The sequence below is a fragment of the Dryobates pubescens genome, chromosome 12 (genome assembly GCF_014839835.1).
Source record: "Dryobates pubescens isolate bDryPub1 chromosome 12, bDryPub1.pri, whole genome shotgun sequence".
Lineage (NCBI taxonomy): Eukaryota > Metazoa > Chordata > Aves > Piciformes > Picidae > Dryobates > Dryobates pubescens.
Genome location: NC_071623.1, coordinates 4,972,820 through 5,000,205, shown reverse-complemented (window position 1 = coordinate 5,000,205; position 27,386 = coordinate 4,972,820). Strand labels below are relative to the sequence as shown.

The 27,386-nt window shown below is 56.5% G+C and overlaps 1 protein-coding gene across 3 annotated transcripts in view; it reads right to left on the bottom strand.

The window, feature by feature from the left end:
• The window catches only part of REPS2 (RALBP1 associated Eps domain containing 2), a 100,947-nt gene that overhangs the window by 61,697 nt on the left and 11,864 nt on the right, over positions 1 to 27,386 (bottom strand). For all 3 annotated transcript variants that reach the window (XM_054165988.1, XM_054165990.1, XM_054165989.1), the window contains exons 2-3: positions 1,655 to 1,778; positions 517 to 665 (exon numbers count right to left, since the gene is read on the bottom strand). In XM_054165988.1, the coding sequence (XP_054021963.1) occupies positions 517 to 665; positions 1,655 to 1,778 (273 nt within the window). The remainder of the gene's footprint in view (positions 1 to 516; positions 666 to 1,654; positions 1,779 to 27,386) is intronic.

Below are 27,386 nucleotides of genomic sequence, written 5' to 3'. Positions count from 1 at the left end.
CCTGGCCTTCAACACCCCCAGGCAGGAGGCAGCCACAGCCTCCCTGGGCAGCCTGTGCCACACTCTCACCACCCTCACCCTCAACAACTTCTGCCTCAGCTCCACTCTGCCCCTGCTCTGCCTCAGCTCCAAACCATTCCCCCTGGGCCTGGCTCCAGCCCCCCTCAGCCAAAGTCTCTCTGCAGCCTTCCTGCAGGATGCCTTCAGCTCCTGGCAGGCAGCTCTGAGCTGCCCCTGGAGCCTTCTCTTCTGCAGGCTGCACAGCCCCAGCTCCCTCAACCCAGAGGCTGACAGCTTTCTGCAAGCTCAGATAGAAGAGTTCTCCTTCAGGGCTGCAGCTGGGATGCATCAGAAGCAGAACACAGCCCCAGTGGACATGAGCTGAGTGCCAGGAGCTCCTCTGCTGCTGAGGTCTGCACGACTGAGTCAGCACACCTGAAGGCATCATTTCCCGGGCCAGACCCAAAAAGGAGCCCCAATAACACCACCCTGGCCCGAAGCAGAGCAGCCTGTTACCTGCTTGTCCCCTTCATCTGCCCTTTTGTAGGAGTTTTTCTCCAAGGCTGCCTGGGGGAGCTGAAACTTCCCGGGATGGAGCTCTGCAGGGGTCCCATACCAGGCTTCGCCGTCAGCTTTCAGCGCCGGGAACCGCGGCAGGGGCAGCTCTGCAGGGAGAGAGGGAGAGGCTGGGGGCAGAGTGGCTGAGAGCAGCCAGGCAGAAAGGGACCTGGGGGGACTGGGTGAGAGTAGGCTGAACAGGAGCCAGCAGTGTGCCCAGGGGGCCAAGAAGGCCAAGGGCATCCTGGCCTGCAGCAGGAAGAGTGTGGCCAGCAGGAGCAGGGAAGTCCTTGTGCCCTGTGCTCAGCACTGCTCAGGCCACCCCTTGAGTCCTGTGTCCAGCTCTGGGCCCCTCAGGTTAGGAAAGATGTTGAGCTGCTGGAAGGTGTCCAGAGAAGGGCAACAAAGCTGGGGAGGGGTCTGGAGCACAGCCCTGGGAGGAGAGGCTGAGGGAGCTGGGGTTGCTTAGCCTGCAGAAGAGGAGGCTCAGGGGAGACCTTCTTGCTCTCTGCAACTCCCTGAAGGGAGGTTGGAGCCAGGTGGGGGTTGGGCTCTGCTCCCAGGCACCCAGCCCCAGAACAAGAGGACACAGTCTCAAGCTGTGCCAGGGGAGGTTTAGGCTGGAGGTGAGGAGAAAGTTCTTCCCAGAGAGAGAGATTGGCCATGGGAATGTGCTGCCCAGGGAGGTGGTGGAGTCCCCATCCCTGGAGGTGTTCAAAAGGGGACTGGACGTGGCACTTGAAGCCATGGTTTAGTTAGTCATGAGGTCTTGGGTGACAGGTTGGACTTGATGATCTTTGAGGTCTCTTCCAACCTTATTGACTCTATGATTCTATGATTCAACTCAAAGAACCCCAAAGACTGAGCTCCAGCCCAGTGCCACTGACTGCCTCAGCCAACATTCCTGAGCTCCACCGAAGCCACAGGCAAGCCTTCTGCATTCAGCCTGCATGGCAGGAGGAAGGGCTGGAAATCCATCTGCTTTAGAGGCATGCTAGAAGGAAAAACAAAGCTTCCCACCAGGGAGAGCTGAGAGGCCTTAAAGAAAGTAAGGAACAAGTGCCCAGAGCACTGCAAGCAGAGGTTTGCTACTTACCATTCTTAATGCTCTCGATTCGCACTGGGAAGCCAGACTGTGCTGCTGCAATTAGCTTCAAAGCAAGGTAGAACTGGGCAGGCCCAAAGTATCCCACACGCTTGGCACCACACACCTCTGTGATCTGAGGGAGAACACACACCAGGGGGGTTAATTCCACTCTCCCAGGGAATGGAAACAGCTCCCTGCAAGCAGAGGGGGGGAAAAACAACTCCTTTCTGAGCGCCAAATGCTTGCTGGATTGCAGGGAGACGCAGAGTGTGAGGGGCTGGAAGGGAGCTGCAGAGAGCAGCCAGGCCAAGCCCCCTGCCAGAGCAGGAGCCCCCAGGGCAGCTCCCACAGCAACACATCCAGCTGGCTTTGCAATGCCTCCACACAAGGAGACTCCACAGCCTCCCTGCTCCAGGGCTCCAGCAGCCTCACCATGCACAAGTGTCTCCTCCTCTCGAGGTGGCACCTCCTGGGCTCCAGCTTCTCCCTGCTGCTCCTTGGCCTGGCACTGGGCACCACCAAGCAGAGCCTGGGTCCTGCCTCCTGACCCCCAGCCCTCAGCTATTGATAGACATTGATCAGATCCCCTCTCAGCCTTCTCCTCCCCATGCTAAACAGCCCCAGGGCTCTCAGTCTCTCTTCACAGCAGAGATGTTCAAGTCCCACAGTCATCCTGGTAGCCTCTGTTGGCCTCTCTCCATCTGTTTGGTGAAAAGTTATCCTCTCCTTGGGAAACCTCCTCCTTTACAGTGTGAGGCACAGAGTGGCAGGGGCTGGAAGGGAGCTCCAGAGAGCAGCCAGCCCCAGCCCCCTGCCAGAGCAGCAGCCCCCAGGGCAGCTCCCACAGCAACACATCCAGCTGGCTTTGCAATGCCTCCACACAAGGAGACTCCACAGCCTCTCTGGCCAGCCTGCTCCAGCCCTCTGCCACCCTCACAGGAAAGTTTCTCCTCATGTTCAGCTGAAAGCTTCTCTGTTCAAGTTTGAACCTGTTGTTCCTTGTCCTGTAACTGCACACCACCCAAAAGAGCTTGGCCCCCTCCACTTGACCCCCAGCCCTCAGCTATTGACAGGCATTGATCAGATCCCCTCTCAGCCTTCTCCACACTAAACAGCCCCAGGGCTCTCAGTCTCTCTTCACAGGGGAGATGCTCAAGTCCCCTGATCATCCTCATGGCTCTCCCTTGGACTCTCTCCAGTAGGTTTGTTTCAACTCAGGACTTTGCTGTCCACTTCCCCTTAGTCCATCAGAGACAGGTAGGGAGTTGTTAAGCTTTTGAGGAGCACTGCTGGGCAAGACTGCTGCCCTGAAACGGCTGGGGAGCTTCCAGCTGAAATCACAAGGTCAGTAGAGCATCAAGGAAAACATGCCTGGAGCAGAGGTTATGGACTCACAGGGAACTGTGCTTACTAAGAGCCCTTACAATGGCAGTTCAGGCAGTACCCCACCTGCAGCACTGCCTCCAGTTCTGGGGCCCCCAGCACAAGAGGGACCTGCAGCTGCTGGAGAGGAGGCCATAAAGATGATCAGAGGGCTGCAGGACCTCCCCTGTGGGGACAGGCTGAGAGAGTTGGGGCTGTTCAGCCTGGAGAAGAGAAGGCTCCAGGGAGACCTCAGAGCGGCCTCCCAGTACCTGAAGAGGCTGCAGAAGCTTTGGTGACTGACTTTTGGCAAGGGCTGGGAGTGATAGGATGAGAGGGAATGGATTGAAGCTTGAGGAGGGCAGATGGAGACTGGAGAGGAGGAAGAAATTCTTCCCAGTGAGGCTGGGGAGACTCTGGCACAGGCTGCCCAGGGAGGCTGTGGCTGCATCCTGCCTGGAGGTGTTCAGCACCAGGCTGGATGAGGCCTTGAGCAAGCTGGGCTGGTGGGAGGTGTCCCTGCCCATGGCAGGGGTGGGGGAACTGCTGGGTGTTTAAGATCCTCTCCAACCCATCCTATGAATCTGTGAATGCAGATTAATTGCAGGCACAGACCTTTTCTCTGATCATTTCCCTTGTACAGCTACAGGAGAGGGTCTTGGGGTCCTTCCTGACAGCCTTTCACACCACCTGCTTGGAGCTGTCAGCAGGAGCAGCTCCTCTCTCCAGCAAGCACAGAAGGAGGTGGCAGATTAGGCTTTATCCAAAATGAAATCCCCACAGCATGCTGCCTGCTCAGACTTCCACAGCAGCTTCAGCTGAATGCTGTATCCTGGTTCTGGTGCCTGGGCTTGCTTTCCACAGGGTCAGTGCACACAGCCTGCCCCCAGGCAGATTCCAGGCACTGATATGCAGGGATGAAATGGAGCTAGCTTGCACCATCAAGTCTCCAAGCTCCATCTGAATTCAAGGCATTGCCTGTGACAGGGTATTTGATCAGCCTGAAACTGGACTGTTTATCTCATACAACAAAGAGCACTTTGGAAGAAAGCTGTATGAAAATATGTCCCTGAAATACCTGGGTTGGAGCAGTCCTCAGTATCAGTCCAGCCTGGGGGATGAGGAGATTGAGAGCAGCCCTTGCAGAGAAGGACTTGGGGGTGCTGGTGGGGGAGAAGCTGGGCAGGAGGCAGCAAGGGGCACTGGCAGCACAGAAGGCCAAGGGCAGCCTGGGCTGCATCCAAAGCAGTGTGGCCAGAGCTGGAGAGAGAGGATCCTGCCCCTCTGCTCTGCTCTGGGGAGACCTCAGCTGCAGGGCTGGGGCCAGCTCTGGAGCCCTCAGCAAGGCAAGGACATGGACCTGATGGAGAGGCTCCAGAGGAGGTCATGAAGATGATCCAAGGGCTGGAGCAGCTCTGCTGTGAGCACAGGCTGAGGGAGCTGGGGGTGTGCAGCCTGCAGAAGAGAAGGCTCCAGGCAGACCTCACAGCAGCCTGCCAGGACCTGAAGGGGCTCCAAGAAGGCTGCAGAGGGACTGTGCCCAAAGGCCTGCAGGGACAGCAGCAGGGGCAAGGGTTTGAAAGGAGAGCAGAGCAGATGGAGATTGGCTGTGAGGAACAAGTTCTGCCCCAGGAGGCTGCTGCCACACTGCCACAGGTTGCCCAGGGAGGGAGCTGAGGCTCCATGGCTGGAGCTGTTGAAGGTGAGGCTGGAGAAGGCTGTGAGCAGCCTGCTCTGGTGGAGGATGTCCCTGCTGGGGGCAGGGATGCCCTTTGGAGCTCCCTTCCAGCCCAGACCACTCCATGATCCTATGATATTTGTTCACACTGAAACTAGAGTCTCTCTGATACAACAAAGAGCACTCAGGAAGGAGGTTAAATGAAAACATCCCATGAAATGTAGAGGAACCACCAGGTCTGCTTTCATTCAACTGCTGCTTGAAACCAAATCCTTTCTGTCCTCTGCTGTCAGTGTGGGTCTCACCCCAGTCAGCAGACTGGCAAGGAAAGAGCTGTGGCTTTTTCTTCCAGCTCACACACTGCTAGGCAAACCAAAACAGCTTGCAGGGATTTGAAGCCAGAGCTCCTCACACTCAATTGCCACTGCAATACTTCAGCAGACAAACTGCAACCCCCCAGGGACAGCCACAGAGAGGAGGGAAGTCTGATGAAGAACATCTTGGAAAGGATTGCCTTCGTGGTGGCAGGCTGCAGATCCTGCTTGCCAAGAGGAGCCTCAGGATGAGCACCAGAGCTAGCAGAAATGGGATGTGCTAACAGCTTGCAAGGCAAGGACATGATGGAAAGTGGAGCAAACCCAAGTCTAAATTTGCTGCAAGGACTAAGCACTGGTGTGAAACAATTACACAGGTCATCTGCCAGTTAAGGAAGAAGAAGTTCATTTCACACAACATCATGGGGAGAAAAAACACAACAGCTGTCAGAGAAGGATGAGAAGCTGCGGGGTCAGGGCTGTGTGTGATCTCACCCGGTCCTCAAACAGCAGGATTTGAGCAGGCTGCCTTAAAACACAGCTCTGCAGCACCTTCACCCAGCACCACAGGGTGAGAGGGGCTGGGAGGGAGCTCCAGAGAGCAGCCAGCCCCAGCCCCCTGCCAGAGCAGGAGCCCCCAGGGCAGCTCCCACAGCAACACATCCAGCTGGCTTTGCAATGCCTCCACACAAGGAGACTCCACAGCCTCTCTGGCCAGCCTGCTCCAGCCCTCTGCCACCCTCCCAGCCAAAAAGCTTTCCCTCCTCTTCCCCTGCCACCTCCTCTGCTCCAGCTGCCACCCAGTGCCCCTTGGGCTGGCCTTGCACAGCCCTGAGCAGAGCCTGGCTGCCTCCTCCCCACACTGCCCTGCACATCTTCAGCCCCAGCACTGAGGGCAGCCCTCAGGCTCCTCTGCTCCAAGCTCCAAGCCCCAGCTGCCTCAGCCTGGCCTCACAGGGACATCTTCCACTGCCTGCAGCAGCCTGGGGGCTCTGCCATCGACTCTCTCCAGCCCTTCCCTCAGCTCCTTCTTGACCTGAGGGGCCCAGACCTGGACACAAGATTCCAGCTGTGGCCTCCCCAGGGCAGAGCAGAGGGGCAGGAGAACCTCTCTGACCTCCTGCCCACAGCCCTTCTGATGCAGCCCAGGCTGCCCTTGGCCTGCTTGGCCACCAGGGCACCTTGCTGGCTCAGGGGCATCCTCCTGCCCCCCAGCACCCCCAGGTCCCTTTCCCCTGTGCTGCTCCCCAACAGGTCAACCTTATCTCCCCAAGAAAGGGAGAAAGAGCAAGCCCCAGACGCCTGCTCAGCCTTCTGAAGGGCCAGAAGTTTTTCTCTGACTGTAAAAATAGATGCTTTAAAAAACCCAACCACCAACTAACCCCAAACAACCCCAAACCCCCAAACCCAAGCAGCAGAACAAACAGATCCCCAACTCAGCAGCATTGCAACTGAACACTGGAGATGTGGATTGTTCAGAGGACTGCCTGGCTTCAATTCCCACTCTCCCAGTGAACTCCAGGCACAAAGGCTTTGCATCTGGAGATGCTGCAGCACCAAGCAGACCCTGGAGCTCATTCTCCAGGCTCTGCTCTGTGGACTGACACTCAGTGTTATTTTTGTCCCTGCTCCTTCATGACATCCCAACATGAAGCAGTTTTTCCCAGCACAGTCTGACCTTGTTCCAGCCCTCCCTAGCTCGCTCCAAACAAGTTTCCACTGCAGTCTCCAAGAGCAATGACCTCTCAGACACCATGGGCAGGTCTCATTTCCATTGCAAGAATGCAAGTGTAGGAACTGAACACAGAGCTAGTGCCTGATTAAAAAGAATGGAACTAAACCAGGCTGGAAGAGACCTCAGAGATCATCCAGTCCAACCTATCACCCAGCACCATCTGATCAACTCAACCATGGCACCAAGTGCCTCAGCCAGGCTCTTCCTAAACACCTCCAGGGATGGGGACTCCACCACCTCCCTGGGCAGCACATTCCCATGGCCAATCTCTCTTGCTGGGAAGAACTTCTTCCTCACCTCCAGCCTAAACCTCCCCTGGCACAGCTTGAGTCTGTGTCCTCTTGTTCTGGGGCTGGGTGCCTGGCAGAAGAGACCAACCCCCAGCTGGCTCCAACCTCCCTTCAGGGAGTTGCAGAGAGCAAGAAGGTCTCCCCTGAGCCTCCTCTTCTGCAGGCTAAGCAACCCCAGCTCCCTCAGCCTCTCCTCCCAGGGCTGTGCTCCAGACCCCTCCCCAGCTTTGTTGCCCTTCTCTGGACACCTTCCAGCAGCTCAACATCTTTCCTAACCTGAGGGGCCCAGAACTGGACACAGGACTCAAGGGGTGGCCTAACCAGTGCTGAGCACAGGGCACAAGGACTTCCCTGCTCCTGCTGGCCACACTCTGCCTGATGCAGGCCAGGATGCCATTGGCCTTCTTGGCCCCCTGGGCACACTGCTGGCTCCTGTTCAGCCTACTCTCACCCAGTCCCCCCAGGTCCCTTTCTGCCTGGCTGCTCTCAGCCACTCTGCCCCCAGCCTGCAGCACTCCCTAAAGCTACAGTTGGTTTGTTTCCCATAAGCAGAAAAAGAGGTAAAATCAGAAACAACCATTCAGTGACCCTCTGGATGGGCTGAGATGACCATTCTGCAGCCTCAGGGGGAAGGTTCTCAGCTGTGGGATAAAGACAGCTGCCATTTCTGCTTTTTTATTTAGCTATTACTGCTGCTAGACCCCACCTGCAGCACTGCCTCCAGCTCTGGGGCCCCCAGCACAAGAGGGACCTGGAGCTGCTGGAGAGGCTCCAGAGGAGGCCACCAAGATGCTCAGAGGGCTGCAGAACCTCCCCTGTGGGGACAGGCTGAGAGAGTGGGGGCTGTTCTGCCTGGAGAAGTCTCCAGGGAGACCTCAGAGCAGCCTCCCAGTGCCTGAAGGGGCTGCAGGGGAGTTGGGGAGTGACTTTTGCCAAGGGCTGGGAGTGAGAGGATGAGAGGGAATGGATTGAAGCTTGAGGAGGGCAGATTGAGGCTGGAGAGGAGGAAGAAATTCTTCCCAGTGAGGCTGGGGAGACTCTGGCACAGGTTGCCCAGGGAGGCTGTGGCTGCCTCCTGCCTGGAGGTGTTCAGCACCAGGCTGGATGAGGCCTTGAGCAAGCTGGGCTGGTGGGAGGTGTCCCTGCCCATGGCAGGGGGTTGGAACTGGAGGCTGTTTAAGATCCTTTCCAACCCATCCTATGAATCTAGGAATGCAGATTAATTGCAGGCACAGACCTTTTCTCTGATCACTTTCCTTGTACAGCTACAGGAGAGGGTCTTGGGGTCCTTCCTGACAGCCTTTCACACCACCTGCTTGGAGCAGTCAGTAGGAGAGCAGCTCCTCTCTCCTGGTTCTGGAGAACCTCCCCTGTGGGGCCAGGCTGGGAGAGCTGGGGATGCTCAGCCTGGAGGAGAGAAGGCTCCAGGGAGACCTCAGAGCAGCCTGCCAGTACCTGCAGGAGGCTACAAGAAAGCTGGGTTGGACTGGATGATCTCTCAAGGTCCTCCCTAGCCCTAACATTCTGTGGTTCTGGGAATTGCCACTGGTGTGAAGGAGCAGAGCTGAAGAACCCAACCCATAGCAGAGCCTCTTGCTCTGCACAGCTGGGACATAGCAGCTCCAGCACATTCCTCCTCCTGCTGCGCCCCCAGGCAGCAATCCTCCTGCATCCAGGCTATGTTGTGCCTTCCTTCTCTTTAAATAATGGATAGGCAGGGAGCCCTGGGCTCCAGGTAGGGTTACAGGGCCTGTGAACAGCGATCCACTCAGAAATACCTGGTCAGGAATGCAGCAGAACTTGTCTGCAGCCAGCAGATCAAAGAGTCTGCAAACACCAGGTGAAAACAAAACCCCCAACACAGCACAGGGTGAAGAGGGTCAGGTGTTTGACAGGCTTGAGATAAGCTGCTGATAAAAGCCTCTGCTGCAAGTGTTTGCCTCTGGAACAGTTAGGAGAGCTCAGCTGATGGAGAAGGGTGCCTGAGGCTGCTCTGGGGTTGAGGTCTGAGGCGTGGTGTGAGGGCTGATGGTCCTCCAGAGAGTGCTGGGCAAGGAGAGCACTGGCTGAGGGCACTGCTGCTCCACATGCTCCTGAAAGCACAGAGGCAGCTGAGCTGCAAGAGCCTTCCAGCCTCATGGTAGCTTCTTCCTGGGCTCCCCAGCTTAGGACAGGAGTTGACAGGAGGCTGAACATGAGCCTGCAGTGTGCCCAGGGGGCCAAGAAGGCCAAGGGCATCCTGGCCTGCAGCAGGAAGAGTGTGGCCAGCAGGAGCAGGGAAGTCCTTGTGCCCTGTGCTCAGCACTGCTGAGGCCACCCCTGGAGTCCTGTGTCCAGTTCTGGGCCCCTCAGGTTAGGAAAGATGTTGAGCTGCTGGAAGGTGTCCAGAGAAGGGCAACAAAGCTGGGGAGGGGTCTGGAGCACAGCCCTGGGAGGAGAGGCTGAGGGAGCTGGGGTTGCTTAGCCTGCAGAAGAGGAGGCTCAGGGGAGACCTTCTTGCTCTCTGCAACTCCCTGAAGGGAGGCTGTAGCCAGGTGGGGGTTGGGCTCTGCTCCCAGGCACCCAGCCCCAGAACAAGAGGACACAGTCTCAAGCTGTGCCAGGGGAGATTTAGGCTGGAGGTGAGGAGAAAGTTCTTCCCAGCAAGAGAGATTGGCCATTGGGATGTGCTGCCCAGGGAGGTGGTGGAGTCCCCATCCCTGGAGGTGTTCAAGAGGGGATTGGATGTGGCACTTGGTGCCATGGTTTAGTTGTCAGGGGGTGTTTGGTATTAGGTAAAAGGTTGGACTTGATGATCCCTGAGGTCTTTTCCAGCCTGGTTGATGACTCTCTGATTCTAAGAGAGTCAGGGGTCTGCTGCAGAGCCCACCAGAGAGCTGTGGGGGTGACTGGGGGCACGGACCAGCTCTGCCCTGAAGCAAGGCTGCTCTCACTCGATGGCCCTGCCCCAGGACACTGCGTGGCTGGGGGAGCAGCAGGCAAACCAAGGCCATCCTCACTTGCTGGCACCACTGAGAGGCCCCCAGGAGGGCCCACAGCCAGGACTGCAGCAGGCTGCTGCTGCCTCCACACCAGCTGCTTTATTATTTTCACATTTCTCTGCACCCACAAGAAGGAAACAGTGCAGGAGCTTCACTCTCAGATGCTGTGCCAGCAGAACTTCATGACCTGTCCCATTTGCAGGCATTTTCACAGCTGAAAGCACACCAAGGGTGCCCAAAACAGCAAACCTCAGGACAATTCATGTCACAAAACCCCCCAAACCACTCATTTCTCTACTTCTTTTTTTCCCCCCTTCTCAGCAAGTGCCCTGCAGCTTGTTAAGGGGGTGCAAGCCCTGCAGCCAGCACTGCCTGCACTCACACATCTCTGCCCAATTAGGCATGAACCAGGTCTTCATCTCAGATGATAAGCAGCCAGAGACAAGACACAGAATCACACAGCCACAGAATGGGCTGGACTGGGCTGGAAGGGACCCCCAAAGGTCATCCAGCCCAACCCCATCTTGCAGTCAGCAAGGACATCCTCAGCTGGATCAGGCTGCCCAGAGACATTCAGATGCTGAGCCCCACAGACCAGGGTTTAACTCACAGAGCATCTGTGGGATCAAACTGAATCACAGAATCAACCAGGTTGGAAAAGACCTCAGAGATCATCAAGTCCAACCTGTGACCTAACACCTAACACCTCCTGACAACTAAGCCATGGCTCCAAGTGCCTCAGTTCCAACCCCCCTGCCATGGGCAGGGACACCTCCCACCAGCCCAGGCTGCTCAAGGCCTCATCCAGCCTGGTGCTGAACACCCCCAGGCAGGAGGCAGCCACAGCCTCCCTGGGCAGCCTGTGCCAGAGTCTGCCCAAGCCTCACTGGGAAGAATTTCTTCCCCCTCTCCAGTCTCAGTCTGCCCTCCTCAAGCTTCAATCCATTCCCTCTCATCCTATCACTCCCAGCCCTTGGCAAAAGTCCCTTCCAGGCTTTCTTGTAGCCTCCTTCAGGTACTGGGAGGCTGCTCTGAGGTCTCCCTGCAGCCTTCTCTTCTCCAGGCTCAACAGCCCCAACTCTCTCAGCCTGTCCCCACAGGGGAGGTTCTGCAGCCCTCTGATCACCTTTGTGGCCTCCTCTGGAGCCTCTCCAGCAGCTTCCAGGTCCCTCTTGTGCTGGGGGCCCCAGAGCTGGAGGCAGTGCTGCAGGTGGGGAGGACAAACACAGGGGATGCCTAAAGCTGTCTAGAAACATTGCCCAGGGAGGCTGTGGCTGCCTCCTGCCTGGGGGTGTTCAGCACCAGGCTGGATGAGGCCTTGAGCAAGCTGGGCTGGTGGGAGGTGTCCCTGCCCATGGCAGGGGGGTTGGAACTGGATGATCTTTAAGGTCCCTTTCAAGCCAACCTACCCTTGCTCTGCAAGGACTCACTGTGCAGTGTATAAGGCAGAGGGAGCTTGGAGAAGAGAGAGAGGCTGCTGGCTCCAAGGCATGAGCTGACATGCAACACAGGCTCAGTTTTTGCTATCCTGCTTTCATTTACTGTAAGCAATCATTCACTTCAAGGCTTCTGCCTCCATATAAAGCTTAACCAGAGCAGCAGAACAGGAAAGCAAACCAAGCACTTTAGAAGGACATAAAAAAGGGGACTGCTGAAGGGTTCCTTCACTGCCCTGGTGCCCAGGCTCCATTGGCAGCACTGCAGCTGGAAATGAGCAGATCCTGCAGCAAAGCTGCATGGGCCAAGCTCTTACAGATCCTTTTCACTCTCCCATGTAGCAATGTGCCCAGATGTCTGTCTGGTTTTGGCTACAGTAACTCCACCAAGTCCTCTGAAAGTCACAGAAGCCTTGCAGCTGACATCTGGGAGCACCTTGCCTGCTGTGAGAGCTGTCCTAATAATGGAGGTGCAGTAAAAGAAGCAGCCTCTGAGTTGGGGCATTAACAGCCAAGAAATAGGAAACTCTGAATCACTGACAGGCTGGAGCCCAGGACAACCTCAGGAGGTTCAGCAAGACCGAGGGCAAGGTCCTGCAGCTGGCTCAGGGCAATCCCAGGCACTGATCCAGGCTGGGCAGGGACTGGCTGGAGAGCAGCCCTGAAGGAAAGGCCTTGGGGGTGCTGGGGGAGGAGAAGCTCCACAGGAGCCAGCAGGGAGCACTTGCAGCCCAGAGAGCCAAGCAGAGCCTGGGCTGCAGCAAGAGAAGTGTGGCCAGCAGGGAGGGGATTCTGCCCCTCTGCTCCACTCTGCTGAGACCACAGCTGGAGCTCTGGGGCCAGCTCTGGAGCCTCTGTGCCAGGAAGGGTCTGGAGGTGCTGGAAGGTGTCCAGAGAAGGGCCCCGAGGAGGAGCAGAGGGCTGGAGCTGCTCTGCTGTGAGGACAGACTGAGGGAGTTGGGGTTGTGCAGGCTGGAGAGGAGAAGGCTCCCAGGAGACCTTCTGGTGGCCTTCCAGGATCTGCAGGGGGCTCCAAGAAAGCTGGGGAGGGACTTTTGAGGGGGTCAGGGAGGGATAGGACTGGGGGGCATGGAGCAGAACTAGAAGGGGGGAGATTGAGCTTGGATGTGAGGAAGAAGTTGTTGCCCAGGAGGGTGGTGAGAGCCTGGCAGAGGTTGCCCAGGGAGGTGGTGGAAGCCTCCTGCCTGGAGGTGTTTGCAGCCAGGCTGGCTGTGGCTGTGAGCAACCTGCTGCAGTGTGAGGTGTCCCTGGCCATGGCAGGGGGGTTGGCACTGGCTGCTCCTTGAGGTCCCTCCCAACCCTGACAGTTCTATGACTCCTTGCATGGCTGAGCTGGAAATGCTGTCCAAGAGCTGCAGGGTTCAGAAAGGTTTCTCTCTCTGAGCTTCACATCCTGCAGCCCCAGGCAGATGCAGCAGGCAAGCTCACAAGCTGAGAGCTCCCAGGTTTAACTCCTGTGGTAGCTTGGAGCCTAACTAAGAAGAAGAGTACTTAACTAGAGAGTCTTTCCCCCATTTTCCTTGCCTCCATCATGTAAACCTCTAAGAGTGCAAGAAACCCTTAAGCTTTTAATTCCCTCAGTGCTCCTGCACAGGACTCTGTTGGCTTAGCAGCTTTGCAGCAGCCACTTTGTGAAGCCTAAGCAGCAAGGTAAGAAGGGAAGCCCTGTCCCCAGTGCTCCCCTGCAGTCCCACCTAACAAACAGTGCCCTACCTGCCAAGGGTGCTGCCACACAAACCCCTGGCAGCTTGGGGTGCCTTCAGCTTCACTTCACAGCAGAAAGCTGCATTTCAGTTGCTCTTCTCACTGACAGCTGACAAAACAAGCATGAGGAAATCCAACAGGGGAATATTTAAGACAGAAGAGGCATTATTGCTGTGCTTCTGCTCTGGGGCTCAGGTCCAGGGGGCTGTGGAAATCAGGTCTTCAGTCAAAAAGCAGCAGTGTTTGTTTCATGTGTCTGAGGCCTTATTTAGGTGGCACTGCAGCCCTGCTTTTGGGCTTGGCTGAGGGGAGGCAAGAGGGGAGGCAAGAGGGGAGGCAAGAGGGGAGGCAAGAGGGGAGGCAAGAGGGGAGGCAAGAGGGGAGGCAAGAGGGGAGGCAAGAGGGGAGGCAAGAGGGGAGGCAAGAGGGGAGGCAAGAGGGGAGGCAAGAGGGGAGGCAAGAGGGGAGGCAAGAGGGGAGGCAAGAGGGGAGGCAAGAGGGGAGGCAAAAGGGGAGTTGAGCTAAGATACTGCTTATTTTACTCAGTTTTCCTTCCCATGTTGCTGGGGTTTGCACAGCTGCAGGGGGAAGATACCAGTCTGAGGTCTGCTGCCATGCCTGACCCATCCACCAAGCACAACCATGCAATGGGTTGGGTTGGAAGGGAGCTCCAAAGGGCATCCAGTCCAACCCCCTGCACCCAGCAGGGACATCCTCCACCAGAGCAGCTTGCTCACAGCCTTCTCCAGCCTCACCTTCAACAGCTCCAGCCATGGAGCCTCAGCTCCCTCCCTGGGCAACCTGTGGCAGTGTGGCAGCAGCCTCCTGGGGCAGAACTTGTTCCTCACAGCCAATCTCCATCTGCTCTGCTCTCCTTTCAAACCCTTGCCCCTGCTGCTGTCCCTGCAGGCCTTTGGGCACAGTCCCTCTGCAGCCTTCTTGGAGCCCCTTCAGGTCCTGGCAGGCTGCACTGAGGTCTGCCTGGAGCCTTCTCTTCTGCAGGCTGCACACCCCCAGCTCCCTCAGCCTGACCTCACAGCAGAGGTTCTTCAGCCCTTGGATCATCTTCATGACCTCCTCTGGACCTGCTCCATCAGGTCCATGTCCTTGCTGTGCTGAGGGCTCCAGAGCTGGCCCCAGCCCTGCAGCTGAGGTCTCCCCAGAGCAGAGCAGAGGGGCAGGATCCTCTCTCTCCAGCTCTGGCCACACTGCTTTGGATGCAGCCCAGGCTGCCCTTGGCCTTCTGTGCTGCCAGTGCCCCTTGCTGCCTCCTGCCCAGCTTCTCCCCCACCAGCACCCCCAAGTCCTTCTCTGCAAGGGCTGCTCTCAATCTCTTCATCCCCAGGCTGGACTGATCATGAGGACTGCTCCAACCCAGGTATTTCAGGGACATATTTTCATATACCTTTATTCCAATCTCCATCTGCTCTGCTCTCCTTTCAAACCCTTGCCCCTGCTGCTGTCCCTGCAGGCCTTTGGGCACAGTCCCTCTGCAGGCTCCTTGCAGGCCCCTGGTGTCTGCTGGCTCACCATGGTGCAAGGTAACTAAAAGAATCCCTCCAGCAGTGAGCTGCTTCTCAGCACTGCTGTGGGCTCACAGCTGATGAGCACAGATGGTTTTCCTTTCTCTGTTTCTTCAACTTCTTAGCCTTGCTGACTTGTAAGAAAATTGTTCTGTAACACACAGAGAAATTATTTTCAGCCCCTGGAAACAGAAATAGTTTGGAGAGAGAGAGAAAGAAAGCTCAGTGCTTACCCACAGGCACATTTCATTCCTCACCCAAAGCAGAGAGCTCCTGCTCTCTGACATCATCTATCAGACTCTCTCTCAGGTTTTATAGGCAGTGCTACAGCAAGGAAAAATGACTTTTAAAACACCCTGTGCCTCACTCTTAGTTCACAGAGTCATGGAATGGGTTGGGCTGGAAGGCACCTTGAAGAGCAGCCAGGTCCAACACCCCCCCTGCCATGGGCAGGGACACCTCCCACCAGCCCAGCTTGCCCAAGGCCTCATCCAGCCTGGCCCTGAACACCCCCAGGGAGGAGGCAGCCACAGCCTCCCCAGAGAGCTTCAGCATCCCCTGTGTTTGACCCCTGCAACCAACTTGATCCCACAGAGGCACTGTGAGTTAAGCCTTGCAAGAACAGAGGGTTCCCCAGGGAACCTTCAGGTTGCCCAGGGAGGTGGTGGCAGCCTCCTGCCTGGAGGTGTTTGCAGCCAGGCTGGATGTGGCTGTGAGCAACCTGCTGCAGTGTGAGGTGTCCCTGGCCATGGCAGGGGGTTGGGACTGGCTGCTGCTTGAGCTCCCTTCCAACCCTGACAACTCTGTGGTTCTGTGTTGGTTCTTTGTTGTTCCTGATGATGATGCTGCTGAGGGGCTGCAGCCATGGGTAGGCTCAATGCTGTAAAAGCAGCCTGGGGTGCAGTGCAGACTTTTGAGGGTGTCAGGGAGTGATAGGACTGGGGGAGGGATGGATCCAAGCCAGAGGAGGGGAGGTTGAGATTAGACATTAGGAAGAAGTTGTTGCCCAGGAGGGTGGTGAGAGGCTGGCAGAGGTTGCCCAGGGAGGTGGTGGAAGCCTCCTGCCTGGAGGTGTTTGCAGCCAGGCTGGCTGTGGCTGTGAGCAACCTGCTGCAGTGTGAGTTGTCCCTGGCCATGGCAGGGGGCTTGGAACTGGCTGCTCCTTGAGGTCCCTTCCAGCCCTGACAATTCTGTGATTCTAAACCCTTTTGGCCTTTTGCAGAGGTAACTAACTGTACTTTCTGCACACCAAGAGGACAGATTCACTTCAGCTCCCACAAGAAGGTTAGGTTTGGTTTTTTTGCCCCCAGCTTGCTAAAAATGATGAGAGACATCTGCATGGACTATTAACCTTCACATTTTTGCCACTGCCCATAGGAAATTGATTTTCTGTGTAAAAACCCTGGCAAAGATTGGAGAGGGGTTCCTGTGCAGGGCTAGCTGCAGGCACTCAGAGCCCAAGCCACAGCACACTGAGCAGGCTGCAGTCAAAGGGCAGCTGGGGAAGTCCCAGAGGACAGAAGCAGCCATTCAAGAGTCCAACTTCTCTCTTTGCCTCCTGATGAAGCATTCTGTAATGAAATTGTGCTCAAGGTTAAGTGCTGATCCCCTGCAGCCCCAGACAGGCAGCAGCATGGCAACCACACAACCATCCTGCCCCCATGGCCTTCATCTGTGGCTCAGGGAGTAAGAAACACTTTCTCCTCAGCAAGACATGGACTGAAATCATTCCCTTGGAGAGGGGCTGGGTTGGGGGGGGTTGGGGTTGGTTGTTTTGAAGAGAGTGGAGCCAACAGGTCACAAAATCTGAGTGTGAGGGGCTGGAAGGGAGCTCCAGAGAGCAGCCAGCCCCAGCCCCCTGCCAGAGCAGGAGCCCCCAGGGCAGCTCCCACAGCAACACATCCAGCTGGCTTTGCAATGCCTCCACACAAGGAGACTCCACAGCCTCTCTGGCCAGCCTGCTCCAGCCCTCTGCCACCCTCCCAGCCAAAAAGCTTTCCCTCCTCTTCCCCTGCCACCTCCTCTGCTCCAGCTGCCACCCAGTGCCCCTTGGGCTGGCCTTGCACAGCCCTCAGCAGAGCCTGGCTGCCTCCTCCCCACACTGCCCTGCACATCTTCAGCCCCAGCACTGAGGGCAGCCCTCAGGCTCCTCTGCTCCAAGCTCCAAGCCCCAGCTGCCTCAGCCTGGCCTCACAGGGACATCTTCCACTGCCTGCAGCAGCCTGGGGGCTCTGCCATCGACTCTCTCCAGCCCTTCCCTCAGCTCCTTCTTGAGCTGAGGGGCCCAGACCTGGCCACAAGATTCCAGCTGTGGCCTCCCCAGGGCAGAGCAGAGGGGCAGGAGAACCTCTCTGACCTCCTGCCCACAGCCCTTCTAATGCAGCCCAGGATGCCCTTGGGCTTCTTGGCCAGCAGGGCACCTTGCTGGCTCAGGGGCATCCTCCTGCCCACCAGCACCCCCAGCTCCCTTTCCCCTGTGCTGCTCTCCAGCAGCTCAGCCCCCAACCCATCCTGCTCCATGGGGTTGCTCTTTCCCAGCTGCCAGACTCTTGGCCTTGTTGGACTTTACACAGTTTTTCTCCCCCTTGCCTAAGAATCACTCCATATGGCTTTATTCTTTGTCCAATGCATCATTTGCATGGCTCTCTACCTTGTCACAGAGTTTCTCTGGTTGGAAAAGACCTTTCAGATCAAGTCCAACCCAGCAGTAAATGCTCCCACAGACTCCTGAAGGTAATTTGTCTCATCTTTCATTTACCCAAGGCTTGCAGCAGAAACGTTTAAGTGACAGCTTGCAGCATTAAGAGGCATGGTAGGAGTGGGCTTGAAAAGGGAGAGGAATAATCTGTTCCTCATATGCTCTGCAGACAGGCCATAAACAACAGAAGGCTGAAACCCAACCTTCTGAAATCTAAAGATAATGCAGCAGGAGGGAGCAGTGCCTGTAAAAGTTATGAGTTCTCACAGCCTGCCTCAGGCTGGAAGGCAGCTCAGAGCTCAGCTCCCCCAAGCTCCCCACCATGCCCAGGGACACCTCTCAGCTCCACTCAGCTGCTCAAGGCCTCAGCCAGCCTGGCCTTCAGCACCCCCAGGCAGGAGGCAGCCACAGCCTCCCTGGGCAGCCTGTGCCACACTCTCACCAGCCTCACCCTCAACAACTTCTGCCTCAGCTCCACTCTGCCCCTGCTCTGCCTCAGCTCCAAACCATTCCCCCTGGGCCTGGCTCCAGCCCCCCTCAGCCAAAGTCTCTCTGCAGCCTTCCTGCAGGATGCCTTCAGCTCCTGGCAGGCAGCTCTGAGCTGCCCCTGGAGCCTTCTCTTCTGCAGGCTGCACACCCCCAGCTCCCTCAGCCTGTGCTCACAGCAGAGCTGCTCCAGCCCTGGGAGCATCTCTGTGGCCTCCTCTGGCCTCCCTCCAGCAGCTCTGTGTCCTTCTCCTGCTGGGGACCCCAGAGCTGGAGGCAGGATTGGAGGTAAGGTCTGAGCAGAGCAGAGCCCAGGGGCAGGATCCCCTCTGCTGCCCTGCTGCCCACACTCCTCTGGCTGCAGCCTCATTATCCCCAGGGATTAACAAATTGCATTGGGATTTTGCTGTGGAGAGGAGAGGATGCCTGGGCATGCTCTAAGGTCCTCTCCACTCCTGTAAAGATGAGGCTGATGTGACCATACCACACCAAGCCCTCTCCCCTGTACTCTTCATAGCCCCTTAGCTTTGGTGTCACTGTGGTGGGGAAGCAGAGCAGAGGTGTCAGAGAGCTTCACTTCCCAGCCTCTGATTTCTGCCAGGTCTTACCAGCACTGCTGGCCCAGCCCAGCCTCTTCTCCATGCTGGCCCAGCAGGCAGGGAGCACTCAGCCCATGGGCTGCTTCCCAGCCAGTGCATCTTCATGCTACCATGGGCCCAGGAATAGGGCTGCACAGGGCTCATGCTGCCCCTTGGCCTTTCTCTGCTGACAAAAGCTGTGTGAGAGCCCAGGAGGGAGGGAAGGAGGGACAGCACCTCAGGGGACACTCTTAAGAGTCCTAAGAACTGTAAGACAAGGCTGTGTGCACTGCTCCCTGCTTCTGTTGCTGCTGCATGAAAACACTACAGAAACAGTCACTTGGACTGACCCTGACACTGCAAAAACCTCAGACATGCAGGGCTGCAGCCAGAGCAGGGAGAGCAGCAGCACAGGGAGGGGATTCTGCCCCTCTGCTCTGCTCTGCTCAGCCCCCACCTGCAGCACTGCCTCCAGCTCTGGGGCCCCCAGCACAAGAGGGACCTGGAGCTGCTGGAGAGGCTCCAGAGGAGGCCACAAAGGTGATCAGAGGTCTGGAGACAGGGGACAGGCTGAGAGAGTTGGGGCTGTTCAGCCTGGAGAAGAAAAGGCTCCAGGGAGACCTCAGAGCAGCCTCCCAGTACCTGGAGCGGGCTGCAGGAAAGCCAGGAAGGGACTTTTGGCAAGGGCTGGGAGTGATAGGATGAGAGGGAATGGATTGGAGCTTGAGGAAGGCAGATTGAGACTGGAGAGGAGGAAGAAATTCTTTGGAGTGAGGCTGGGGAGACTCTGGCACAGGTTGCCCAGGGAGGCTGTGGCTGCCTCCTGCCTGGGGGTGTTCAGCACCAGGCTGGATGAGGCCTTGAGCAAGCTGGGCTGGTGGGAGGTGTCCCTGCCCATGGCAGGGGAGTTGGAGCTGGATGACCTTCCAGGTCCCTTCCAACCTTAAACCTTTCTCTGAATCTATGAAAAACTGAGAGACTCTGAAGGGTTCTTAGGAGTGATGTGAAAGCCTCTGTGGTAAAAGGCAGTGCTGTCCCTTGTCCTGCTGAAAGGACCCAAAGGGCCCTTGGCCTGAGTCAAACATTGAAGTATTCACTGAGGAGCTTCAGCTCCAAGCAAAGGTGCAGAGGGGGCTGGGATTTGCCGGCAGCTGTGCTGCCCAAAGCCAGCTTCCTGTTGGGAGTGATGCAGTTAGTGAACAGTGCTATGGGCATGAGAGAAAAGGCAGCCTGGCAGGGAGTGCAGAGGAGCTAGGGAGGAAGCTGAGCCTCTCCCTCTCTGCTCTGTGTGGCTATTTTTGTGCCCCCTCCCTGCGCTCCCCTCCGCGCCTCTTCCCACGCAGCTCCACCTGCACTGCTCTTTGTTCCCCTTGCTCCCAGCTGGCCACTTCCACCAGCCAAGAAAGCTGCTGGTGAAGCACTTCTGCATCTGCCAGGAAATAAATAACCAGTGGGAAGAGCAGAGGAAGGGATGTGCTGCTGCTGCTGCTCTCTTCACAGTGTCACAGTATCACTAAGGTTGGAAGAGACCCCAAGGATCATCGAGTCCAACCTGGCACCTCAGACCTCATGGCTACACCATGGCACCAAGTGCCACATCCAATCCCCTCTTGAACACCTCCAGGGATGGGGACTCCACCACCTCCCTGGGCAGCACATCCCAATGGCTAACAACTCTCTCTGGGAAGAACTTTCTCCTCACCTCCAGCCTAAACCTCCCCTGGCACAGCTTGAGACTGTGTCCTCTTGTTCTGGGGCTGGGTGCCTGGGAGCAGAGGCCAACCCCCACCTGGCTCCAACCTACCTTCAGGGAGTTGCAGAGAGCAAGGAGGTCTCCCCTGAGCCTCCTCTTCTCCAGGCTAAGCAACCCCAGCTCCCTCAGCCTCTCCTCCCAGGGCTGTGCTCCAGACCCCTCCCCAGCTTTGTTGCCCTTCTCTGGACACCTTCCAGCAGCTCAACCTCTTTCCTGACCTGAGGGGCCCAGAACTGGACACAGGACTCAAGGAGTGGCCTGACCAATGCAGAGTACAGGGCACAATGAGCTCCCTGCTCCTGCTGGCCACACTTCCTGGGTGGCCAGGATGCCACTGGCCTTCTTGGCCCCCTGGGCACACTGCTGGCTCCTGTTCAGCCTACTCTCAACCAGCCCCCCCAGGTCCCTCTCTGCCTGGCTGCTCTCAGCCACTCTGACCCCAGCCTGTAGCTCTGCCTGGGGTTGCTGTGGCCAAAGTGCAGCCCCTGGCACTTGGACTTGTTAAATGCCATCCTGTTGGCCTCTGCCCATCTGTCCAGTCAGTCAAGGTCCCTCTGCAGAGCCCTTCTGCTCTCTAACTGACCAACAGCTGCTCCTAACTTGGTGTCATCTGCAAACTTGCTGATGACTGACTCAATGTCCTCCTCCAGATCATCAATGAAGATATTGACCAGGCTGGGGCCCAGCACTGATCCCTGGGGGACACCACTGGTGCCTGGCTGCCAGCTGGCTGTGGCACCATTCACCACCACTCTCTGTCAGCTTTACTTAGGGCTTTTCAAACACCCTACCCAAATGTCCTCCTGGGGGAGTCAGGCTCCTTCCTCAGAGCTGGAGCTGAATCCTGGGGCTCCCTTGCTTCCCTCAGGGTGTGCTGGAGGTGGATTCTGCTTCATGCAGCTGGTAAAGGTGCCACTGCCCTCGGAGAGCTTTGATGGGAGTTCCCCCAGAGGCTTGCCAGGCACAGGTTGCAGTGTGTCCTGCACCTGCAGACCTGCAGGGAGCTGCAGCTCACACTTGGCCACTGCAGGGCCCTGGGACCCTTTGGCCTCTGGCCTGTTGATTTCCCTCTGCCTCCACAGGAGGCTGAAGACAATTTGCTGCCTCTTGCACTACTGGGGCTCCTTTTATGCCACTGCTTTCCCCTAGGGAGTGGGTTGGATTATAATGGACCTTGAAGCCCATCCTCATCTCCAGCCTAAATCCACTTCTAGTCTAAGCTTCCATCCTAAATCCACTTCTAGTCTAAGCTTCCATCTCCTTGAAATGCTGTGGAAACAGTTAAGAGATTCAGAAGTTATCCCTGGCCTGAGCTAACAGCAGCATTGCACAAGCCCCATTTCTTCTGAAACCCAGGCCACAACAAGAAACCCCCAAGCTGTCACACAGGAAATTAGCTAATTTGACATCAAATTATGAAAGCTGAAGTGGAATAACCACTATTAAAGGGAGACCAGCTCAGTTTAGTGCTCATCTATCAGCTGGATGTACACAGCAATGAAGGAAACAGGAATGCCATGAGCATAACCCAGGCTGGGGATGAGGAGACTGAGAGCAGCCCTTGCAGAGAAGGACCTGGGGGTGCTGGTGGGGGAGAAGCTGGGCAGGAGGCAGCAAGGGGCACTGGCAGCACAGAAGGCCAAGGGCAGCCTGGGCTGCATCCAAAGCAGTGTGGCCAGAGCTGGAGAGAGAGGATCCTGCCCCTCTGCTCTGCTCTGGGGAGACCTCAGCTGCAGGGCTGGGGCCAGCTCTGGAGCCCTCAGCACAGGAAGGACATGGACCTGGTGGAGAGGCTCCAGAGGAGGGACACAGAGATGATCAGGGGTTGGAGAATCTCTGCTGTGAGGCCAGGCTGAGGGAGCTGGGGCTATGCAGCCTGCAGAAGAGAAGGCTCCAGGCAGGCCTCAGAGCTGCATTTCAGTATCTGAAGGGGACCTACAGGAAGGCTGGGGAGGGACTGGGAGGGACTGTTCAGAAGGGCCTGTGGGGATAGGATGCGGGACAAGGGTTTGAAACTGCAGCAGAGACCCTAAAGATCATCCAGTTCCAACCCCCCTGCCATGGGCAGGGACACCTCCCACCAGCCCAGCTTGCTCAAGGCCTCATCCAGCCTGGTGCTGAACACCCCCAGGCAGGAGGCAGCCACAGCCTCCCTGGGCAACCTGTGCCAGAGTCTCCCCAGCCTCACTGCAAAGAATGTCTTAATTTGCCTGTCACTAATATTTGCACTTAGATACTGCCAAATAATTTAAAGTATGTAGACTTGAAAACTTATCTTCTGCTTTTGCCCTCTGGGATGTTTCCAGCACTCAGAGATATTTGCTTTAGGACCTGTCCTCCAGTATCTGAAGTGCAAGGTCCTGCATCTGAGTCTGGCCAGTCCCAGGCACAGATACAGGCTGGGTGCAGAGTGGATTCCAGCTCTGGGGTCCCCAGCAGGAGAAGGACACAGAGCTGCTGGAGGGAGGCCAGAGGAGGCTCCAGAGATGCTCCCAGGGCTGGAGCAGCTCTGCTGTGAGCACAGGCTGAGGGAGCTGGGGCTGTGCAGCCTGCAGGAGAGAAGGCTCCAGGGGCAGCTCAGAGCTGCCTGCCAGGAGCTGAAGGCATCCTGCAGGAAGGCTGCAGAGAGACTTTGGCTGAGGGGGGCTGGAGCCAGGCCCAGGGGGAATGGTTTGGAGCTGAGGCAGAGCAGGGGCAGAGAGGAGCTGAGGCAGAAGTTGTTGAGGGTGAGGCTGGTGAGAGTGTGGCACAGGCTGCCCAGGGAGGCTGTGGCTGCCTCCTGCCTGGGGGTGTTGAAGGCCAGGCTGGATGAGGCCTTGAGCAGCTGAGTGGAGCTGAGAGGTGTCCCTGGGCACGGTGGGGAGCTTGGGGGAGCTGAGCTCTGAGCTCCCTTCCAGCCTGAGCCATTCTCTGATCTATGACCTTCACTCCAATTCCAGAAGGCCTGATGCTTTGTTGCAGGGCTGGAGCTCAGCAGCTGCACTGAAATAGCCTTGCTGGGCTTAACATAAAGCTTTGCTTCTTGCAACACTTCCCCTGCACTCAAATATGTACATAGTAAATGATGCAGTCCAAAAGCAGCTAATGAATACATCCTCAAGGAGAAAAAAACAACCCATCCCTTTGAAGAATATCCTCCTCAAGGACAGCCCTGATTTAGATCACATCAAATAAAAGATGTAATGACTGCACTATAGCTGGGGCAGATTGATGGGCAGGGAGAGGAGGGAAGGAAGGGACTCCTAACTTGATGTGACATGAAGCATTATTACCCTGCTGGCAGCAGCACTGCTGAGTGCTGCAGTGTTTGCTCTGGCCACTGAGCCTGGCACCTGTCACACTGCCTGGTACCAGGTAGTCTAACATAGAGTCACAGCCTTTAGCCAGGCTGCTGCAGTGCAAGAACAGAGCCTAAACCACAGACTCACAGAATGGTCAGAGCTGGAAGGAGCAGCCAGTGCCAACCCCCCTGCCATGGCCAGGGACATCTCACACTGCAGCAGGTTGCTCACAGCCACAGCCAGCCTGGCTGCAAACACCTCCAGGCAGGAGGCTTCCACCACCTCCCTGGGCAACCTCTGCCAGGCTCTCACCACCCTCCTGGGCAACAACTTCTTCCTCACATCCAAGCTCAATCTCCCCTCTTCTAGTTGTGCTCCATCCCCCCCAGTCCTATCCCTCCCTGACCCCCTCAAAAGTCCCTCCCCAGCTTTCTTGGAGCCCCCTGCAGATCCTGGAAGGCCACCAGAAGGTCTCCTGGGAGCCTTCTCCTCTCCAGCCTGCACAACCCCAACTCCCTCAGTCTGTCCTCACAGCAGAGCAGCTCCAACCCTCTGCTCATCCTCCTGGCCCTTCTCTGGACACCTTCCAGCACCTCCAGATCCTGCCTGGAACAGAGGCTCCAGAACTGGACATCATCACCTCCATGCTCCCCACTCCTCTCACAACACTCCAAACTCACTTTCACAGGCCTGACTTCAAGCTCTGTTATTTTTTAAGGTATCTCCACAAGAATTCACTGATTCATAAATTGGTTTAGGTTGGAAAGGGCCTCAAAGCTCATCCAGTTCCAACCCTCCTGCCATGGGCAGGGACACCTCCCACCAGCCCAGCTTGCTCAAGGCCTCATCCAGCCTGGTGCTGAACACCTCCAGGCAGGAGGTAGCCACAGCCTCCCTGGGCAACCTGTGCCAGAGTCTCCCCAGCCTCACTGGGAAGAATTTCTTCCTCCTCTCCAGTCTCAATCTGCCCTCCTCAAGCTTCAATCCATTCCCTCTCATCCTATCACTCCCAGCCCTTGGCAAAAGTCCCTTCCTGGCTTTCCTGCAGCCCTCTCCAGGTACTGGGAGGCTGCTCTGAGGTCTCCCTGGAGCCTTCTCTTCTCCAGGCTGAACACCCCCAACTCTCTCAGCCTGTCCCCCATCTGCAGCCCTCTGGTCATCTTGGTGACCTCCTCTGGATCTGTTCTAGCAGCTCCATGTCCCTCTTATGCTGGGCTCCCCAGAGCCTGGACCCAACATGTTTGCACCTCACATTGAAAGCACAGAGTCACAGAACCACCAAGGTTGGAAGAGACCTGAAAGATCACCAATGCAACCTGTCACCACAGACCCCATGACTACACCATGGCTCCAAGTGCCACATCCAATCCCCTCTTGAACACCTCCAGGGATGGGGACTCCACCACCTCCCTGGGCAGCACATCCCAATGCATCATTCAGGCAGTGATTCCCCAACTTGTCTGCAGTCAAACCAAGTGTTCCTCCTCAGTTCAGCCAAAGGGCTTGACAGCAGCAGCAGACAGGCTGCAGGACAACAGTGTCTGCAGTGCCCACTCACAGCATGGCAGCATGTGCTAGCCCAGTGGGCATCCTGACTTGGTTGGCCTTTCCAGCTGCACGCAGCGGAGCGAAGAGCAGCCCGTGGCCGTTCAGCCATCCAGATGTGCTCCCCAGGGCAGCCATTTTCAGGGGAGGCAAAGTGGAGGGGACAGAAAAAAAACAACAAACCCTCAAACAAGTCAATCAAAAGCACATGAAGCCAATCATGTCAAATGGTTGGGCTTCCCTCACCACTTCTTTTAACTGCTGGCATTTGTCATCTCCAGGGGCTTCCACCTTTCCGGGGCTGCGCTGCTGTTGCTGCGGGCAACAAACCCATTCTGCCTGCATCTGCCAGCCCACAGCTCCCCATCCTCTCTGCAGATGATGAGACAAGGTTGCACTCTGAAAGGCCCTCATCCTGGCTTCCCCAGGACTTTGTTGGAGAGGTTATGGCAGGAGCAAATAATGCAGGAGGATGTGCAATGCTACCTGGGCCGAAGCTGAGCTCATCCTCTCCTGCTGGGGAAAGGGAGGCTTCAAGGAAAAGGATTAAGCCAAAAAAAACCCAACCCCCAAGGTAGATGGATTTGGCAGGCTCCTGCCAAAACCCACTTGAAATTTGTAACAACAGCAGCAGCATTAAGAATAGTAATAATGGTAAGTAATGCCACAGACATTTGCTGTGGAAGGGAGAAATCAGCTCTGTGACTGACAGCATGGCGAGCCAGCAGACACCAGGGGCCTGCAAGCACTGTGCCCAAAGGCCTGCAGGGACAGCAGCAGGGGCAAGGGGTTGAAAGGAGAGCAGAGCAGATGGAGATTGGCTGTGAGGAGCAAGTTGGAATGGAATGGGAAGAGAAGAGGGAAGAGAAGAGGGAAGAGAAGAGGGAAGAGAAGAGGGAAGAGAAGAGGGAAGAGAAGAGGGAAGAGAAGAGGGAAGAGAAGAGGGAAGAGAAGAGGGAAGAGAAGAGGGAAGAGAAGAGGGAAGAGAAGAGGGAAGAGAAGAGGGAAGAGAAGAGGGAAGAGAAGAGGGAAGAGAAGAGGGAAGAGAAAGAAGAGAAGAGAGAAGAGAAGAGAGAAGAGAAGAGAGAAGAGAAGAGAGAAGAGAAGAGAGAAGAGAAGAGAGAAGAGAAGAGAAGAGAGAAGAGAAGAGAGGAGAGAAGAGAGGAGAGAAGAGAGGAGAGAAGAGAGGAGAGAAGAGAGGAGAGAAGAGAGGAGAGAAGAGAGGAGAGAAGAGAGGAGAGAAGAGAGGAGAGAAGAGAGGAGAGAAGAGAGGAGAGAAGAGAGGAGAGAAGAGAGGAGAGAAGAGAGGAGAGAAGAGAGGAGAGAAGAGAGGAGAGAAGAGAGGAGAGAAGAGAGGAGAGAAGAGAGGAGAGAAGAGAGGAGAGAAGAGAGGAGAGAAGAGAGGAGAGAAGAGAGGAGAGAAGAGAGGAGAGAAGAGAGGAGAGAAGAGAGGAGAGAAGAGAGGAGAGAAGAGAGGAGAGAAGAGAGGAGAGAAGAGAGGAGAGAAGAGAGGAGAGAAGAGAGGAGAGAAGAGAGGAGAGAAGAGAGGAGAGAAGAGAGGAGAGAAGAGAGGAGAAGAGAGAAGAGAAGAGAGAAGAGAAGAGGGAAGAGAAGAGGGAAGAGAAGAGGGAAGAGAAGAGGGAAGAGAAGAGGGAAGAGAAGAGGGAAGAGAAGAGGGAAGAGAAGAGGGAAGAGAAGAGGGAAGAGAAGAGGGAAGAGAAGAGGGAAGAGAAGAGGGAAGAGAAGAGGGAAGAGAAGAGGGAAGAGAAGAGGGAAGAGAAGAGGGAAGAGAAGAGGGAAGAGAAGAGGGAAGAGAAGAGGGAAGAGAAGAGGGAAGAGAAGAGGGAAGAGAAGAGGGAAGAGAAGAGGAAGAGAAGAGGAAGAGAAGAGGAAGAGAAGAGGAACCAGGTTGGAAGAGACCTTTGAGATCATTGAGTCCAACCTATCACCCAACACCATCTGATCAACTCAACCATGGCACCAAGCACCCTATCAAGCCCCCTCCTAAACACCTCCAGGGATGGGGACTCCACCACCTCCCTGGGCAGCACATTCCAATGGCCAATCTCTCTCTCTGGGAAGAACTTCTTCCCAACATCCAGCCTGAACCTCCCCTGGCACAGCTTGAGACTGTGTCCTCTTGTTCTGGGGCTGGGTGCCTGGGAGCAGAGCCCAACCCCCACCTGGCTCCAACCTCCCTTCAGGGAGTTGCAGAGAGCAAGAAGGTCTCCCCTGAGCCTCCTCTTCTGCCAGGCTAAGCAACCCCAGCTCCCTCAGCCTCTCCTCCCAGAGGCTGTGCTCCAGACCCCTCCCCAGCTTTGTTGCCCTTCTCTGGACACCTTCCAGCAGCTCAACA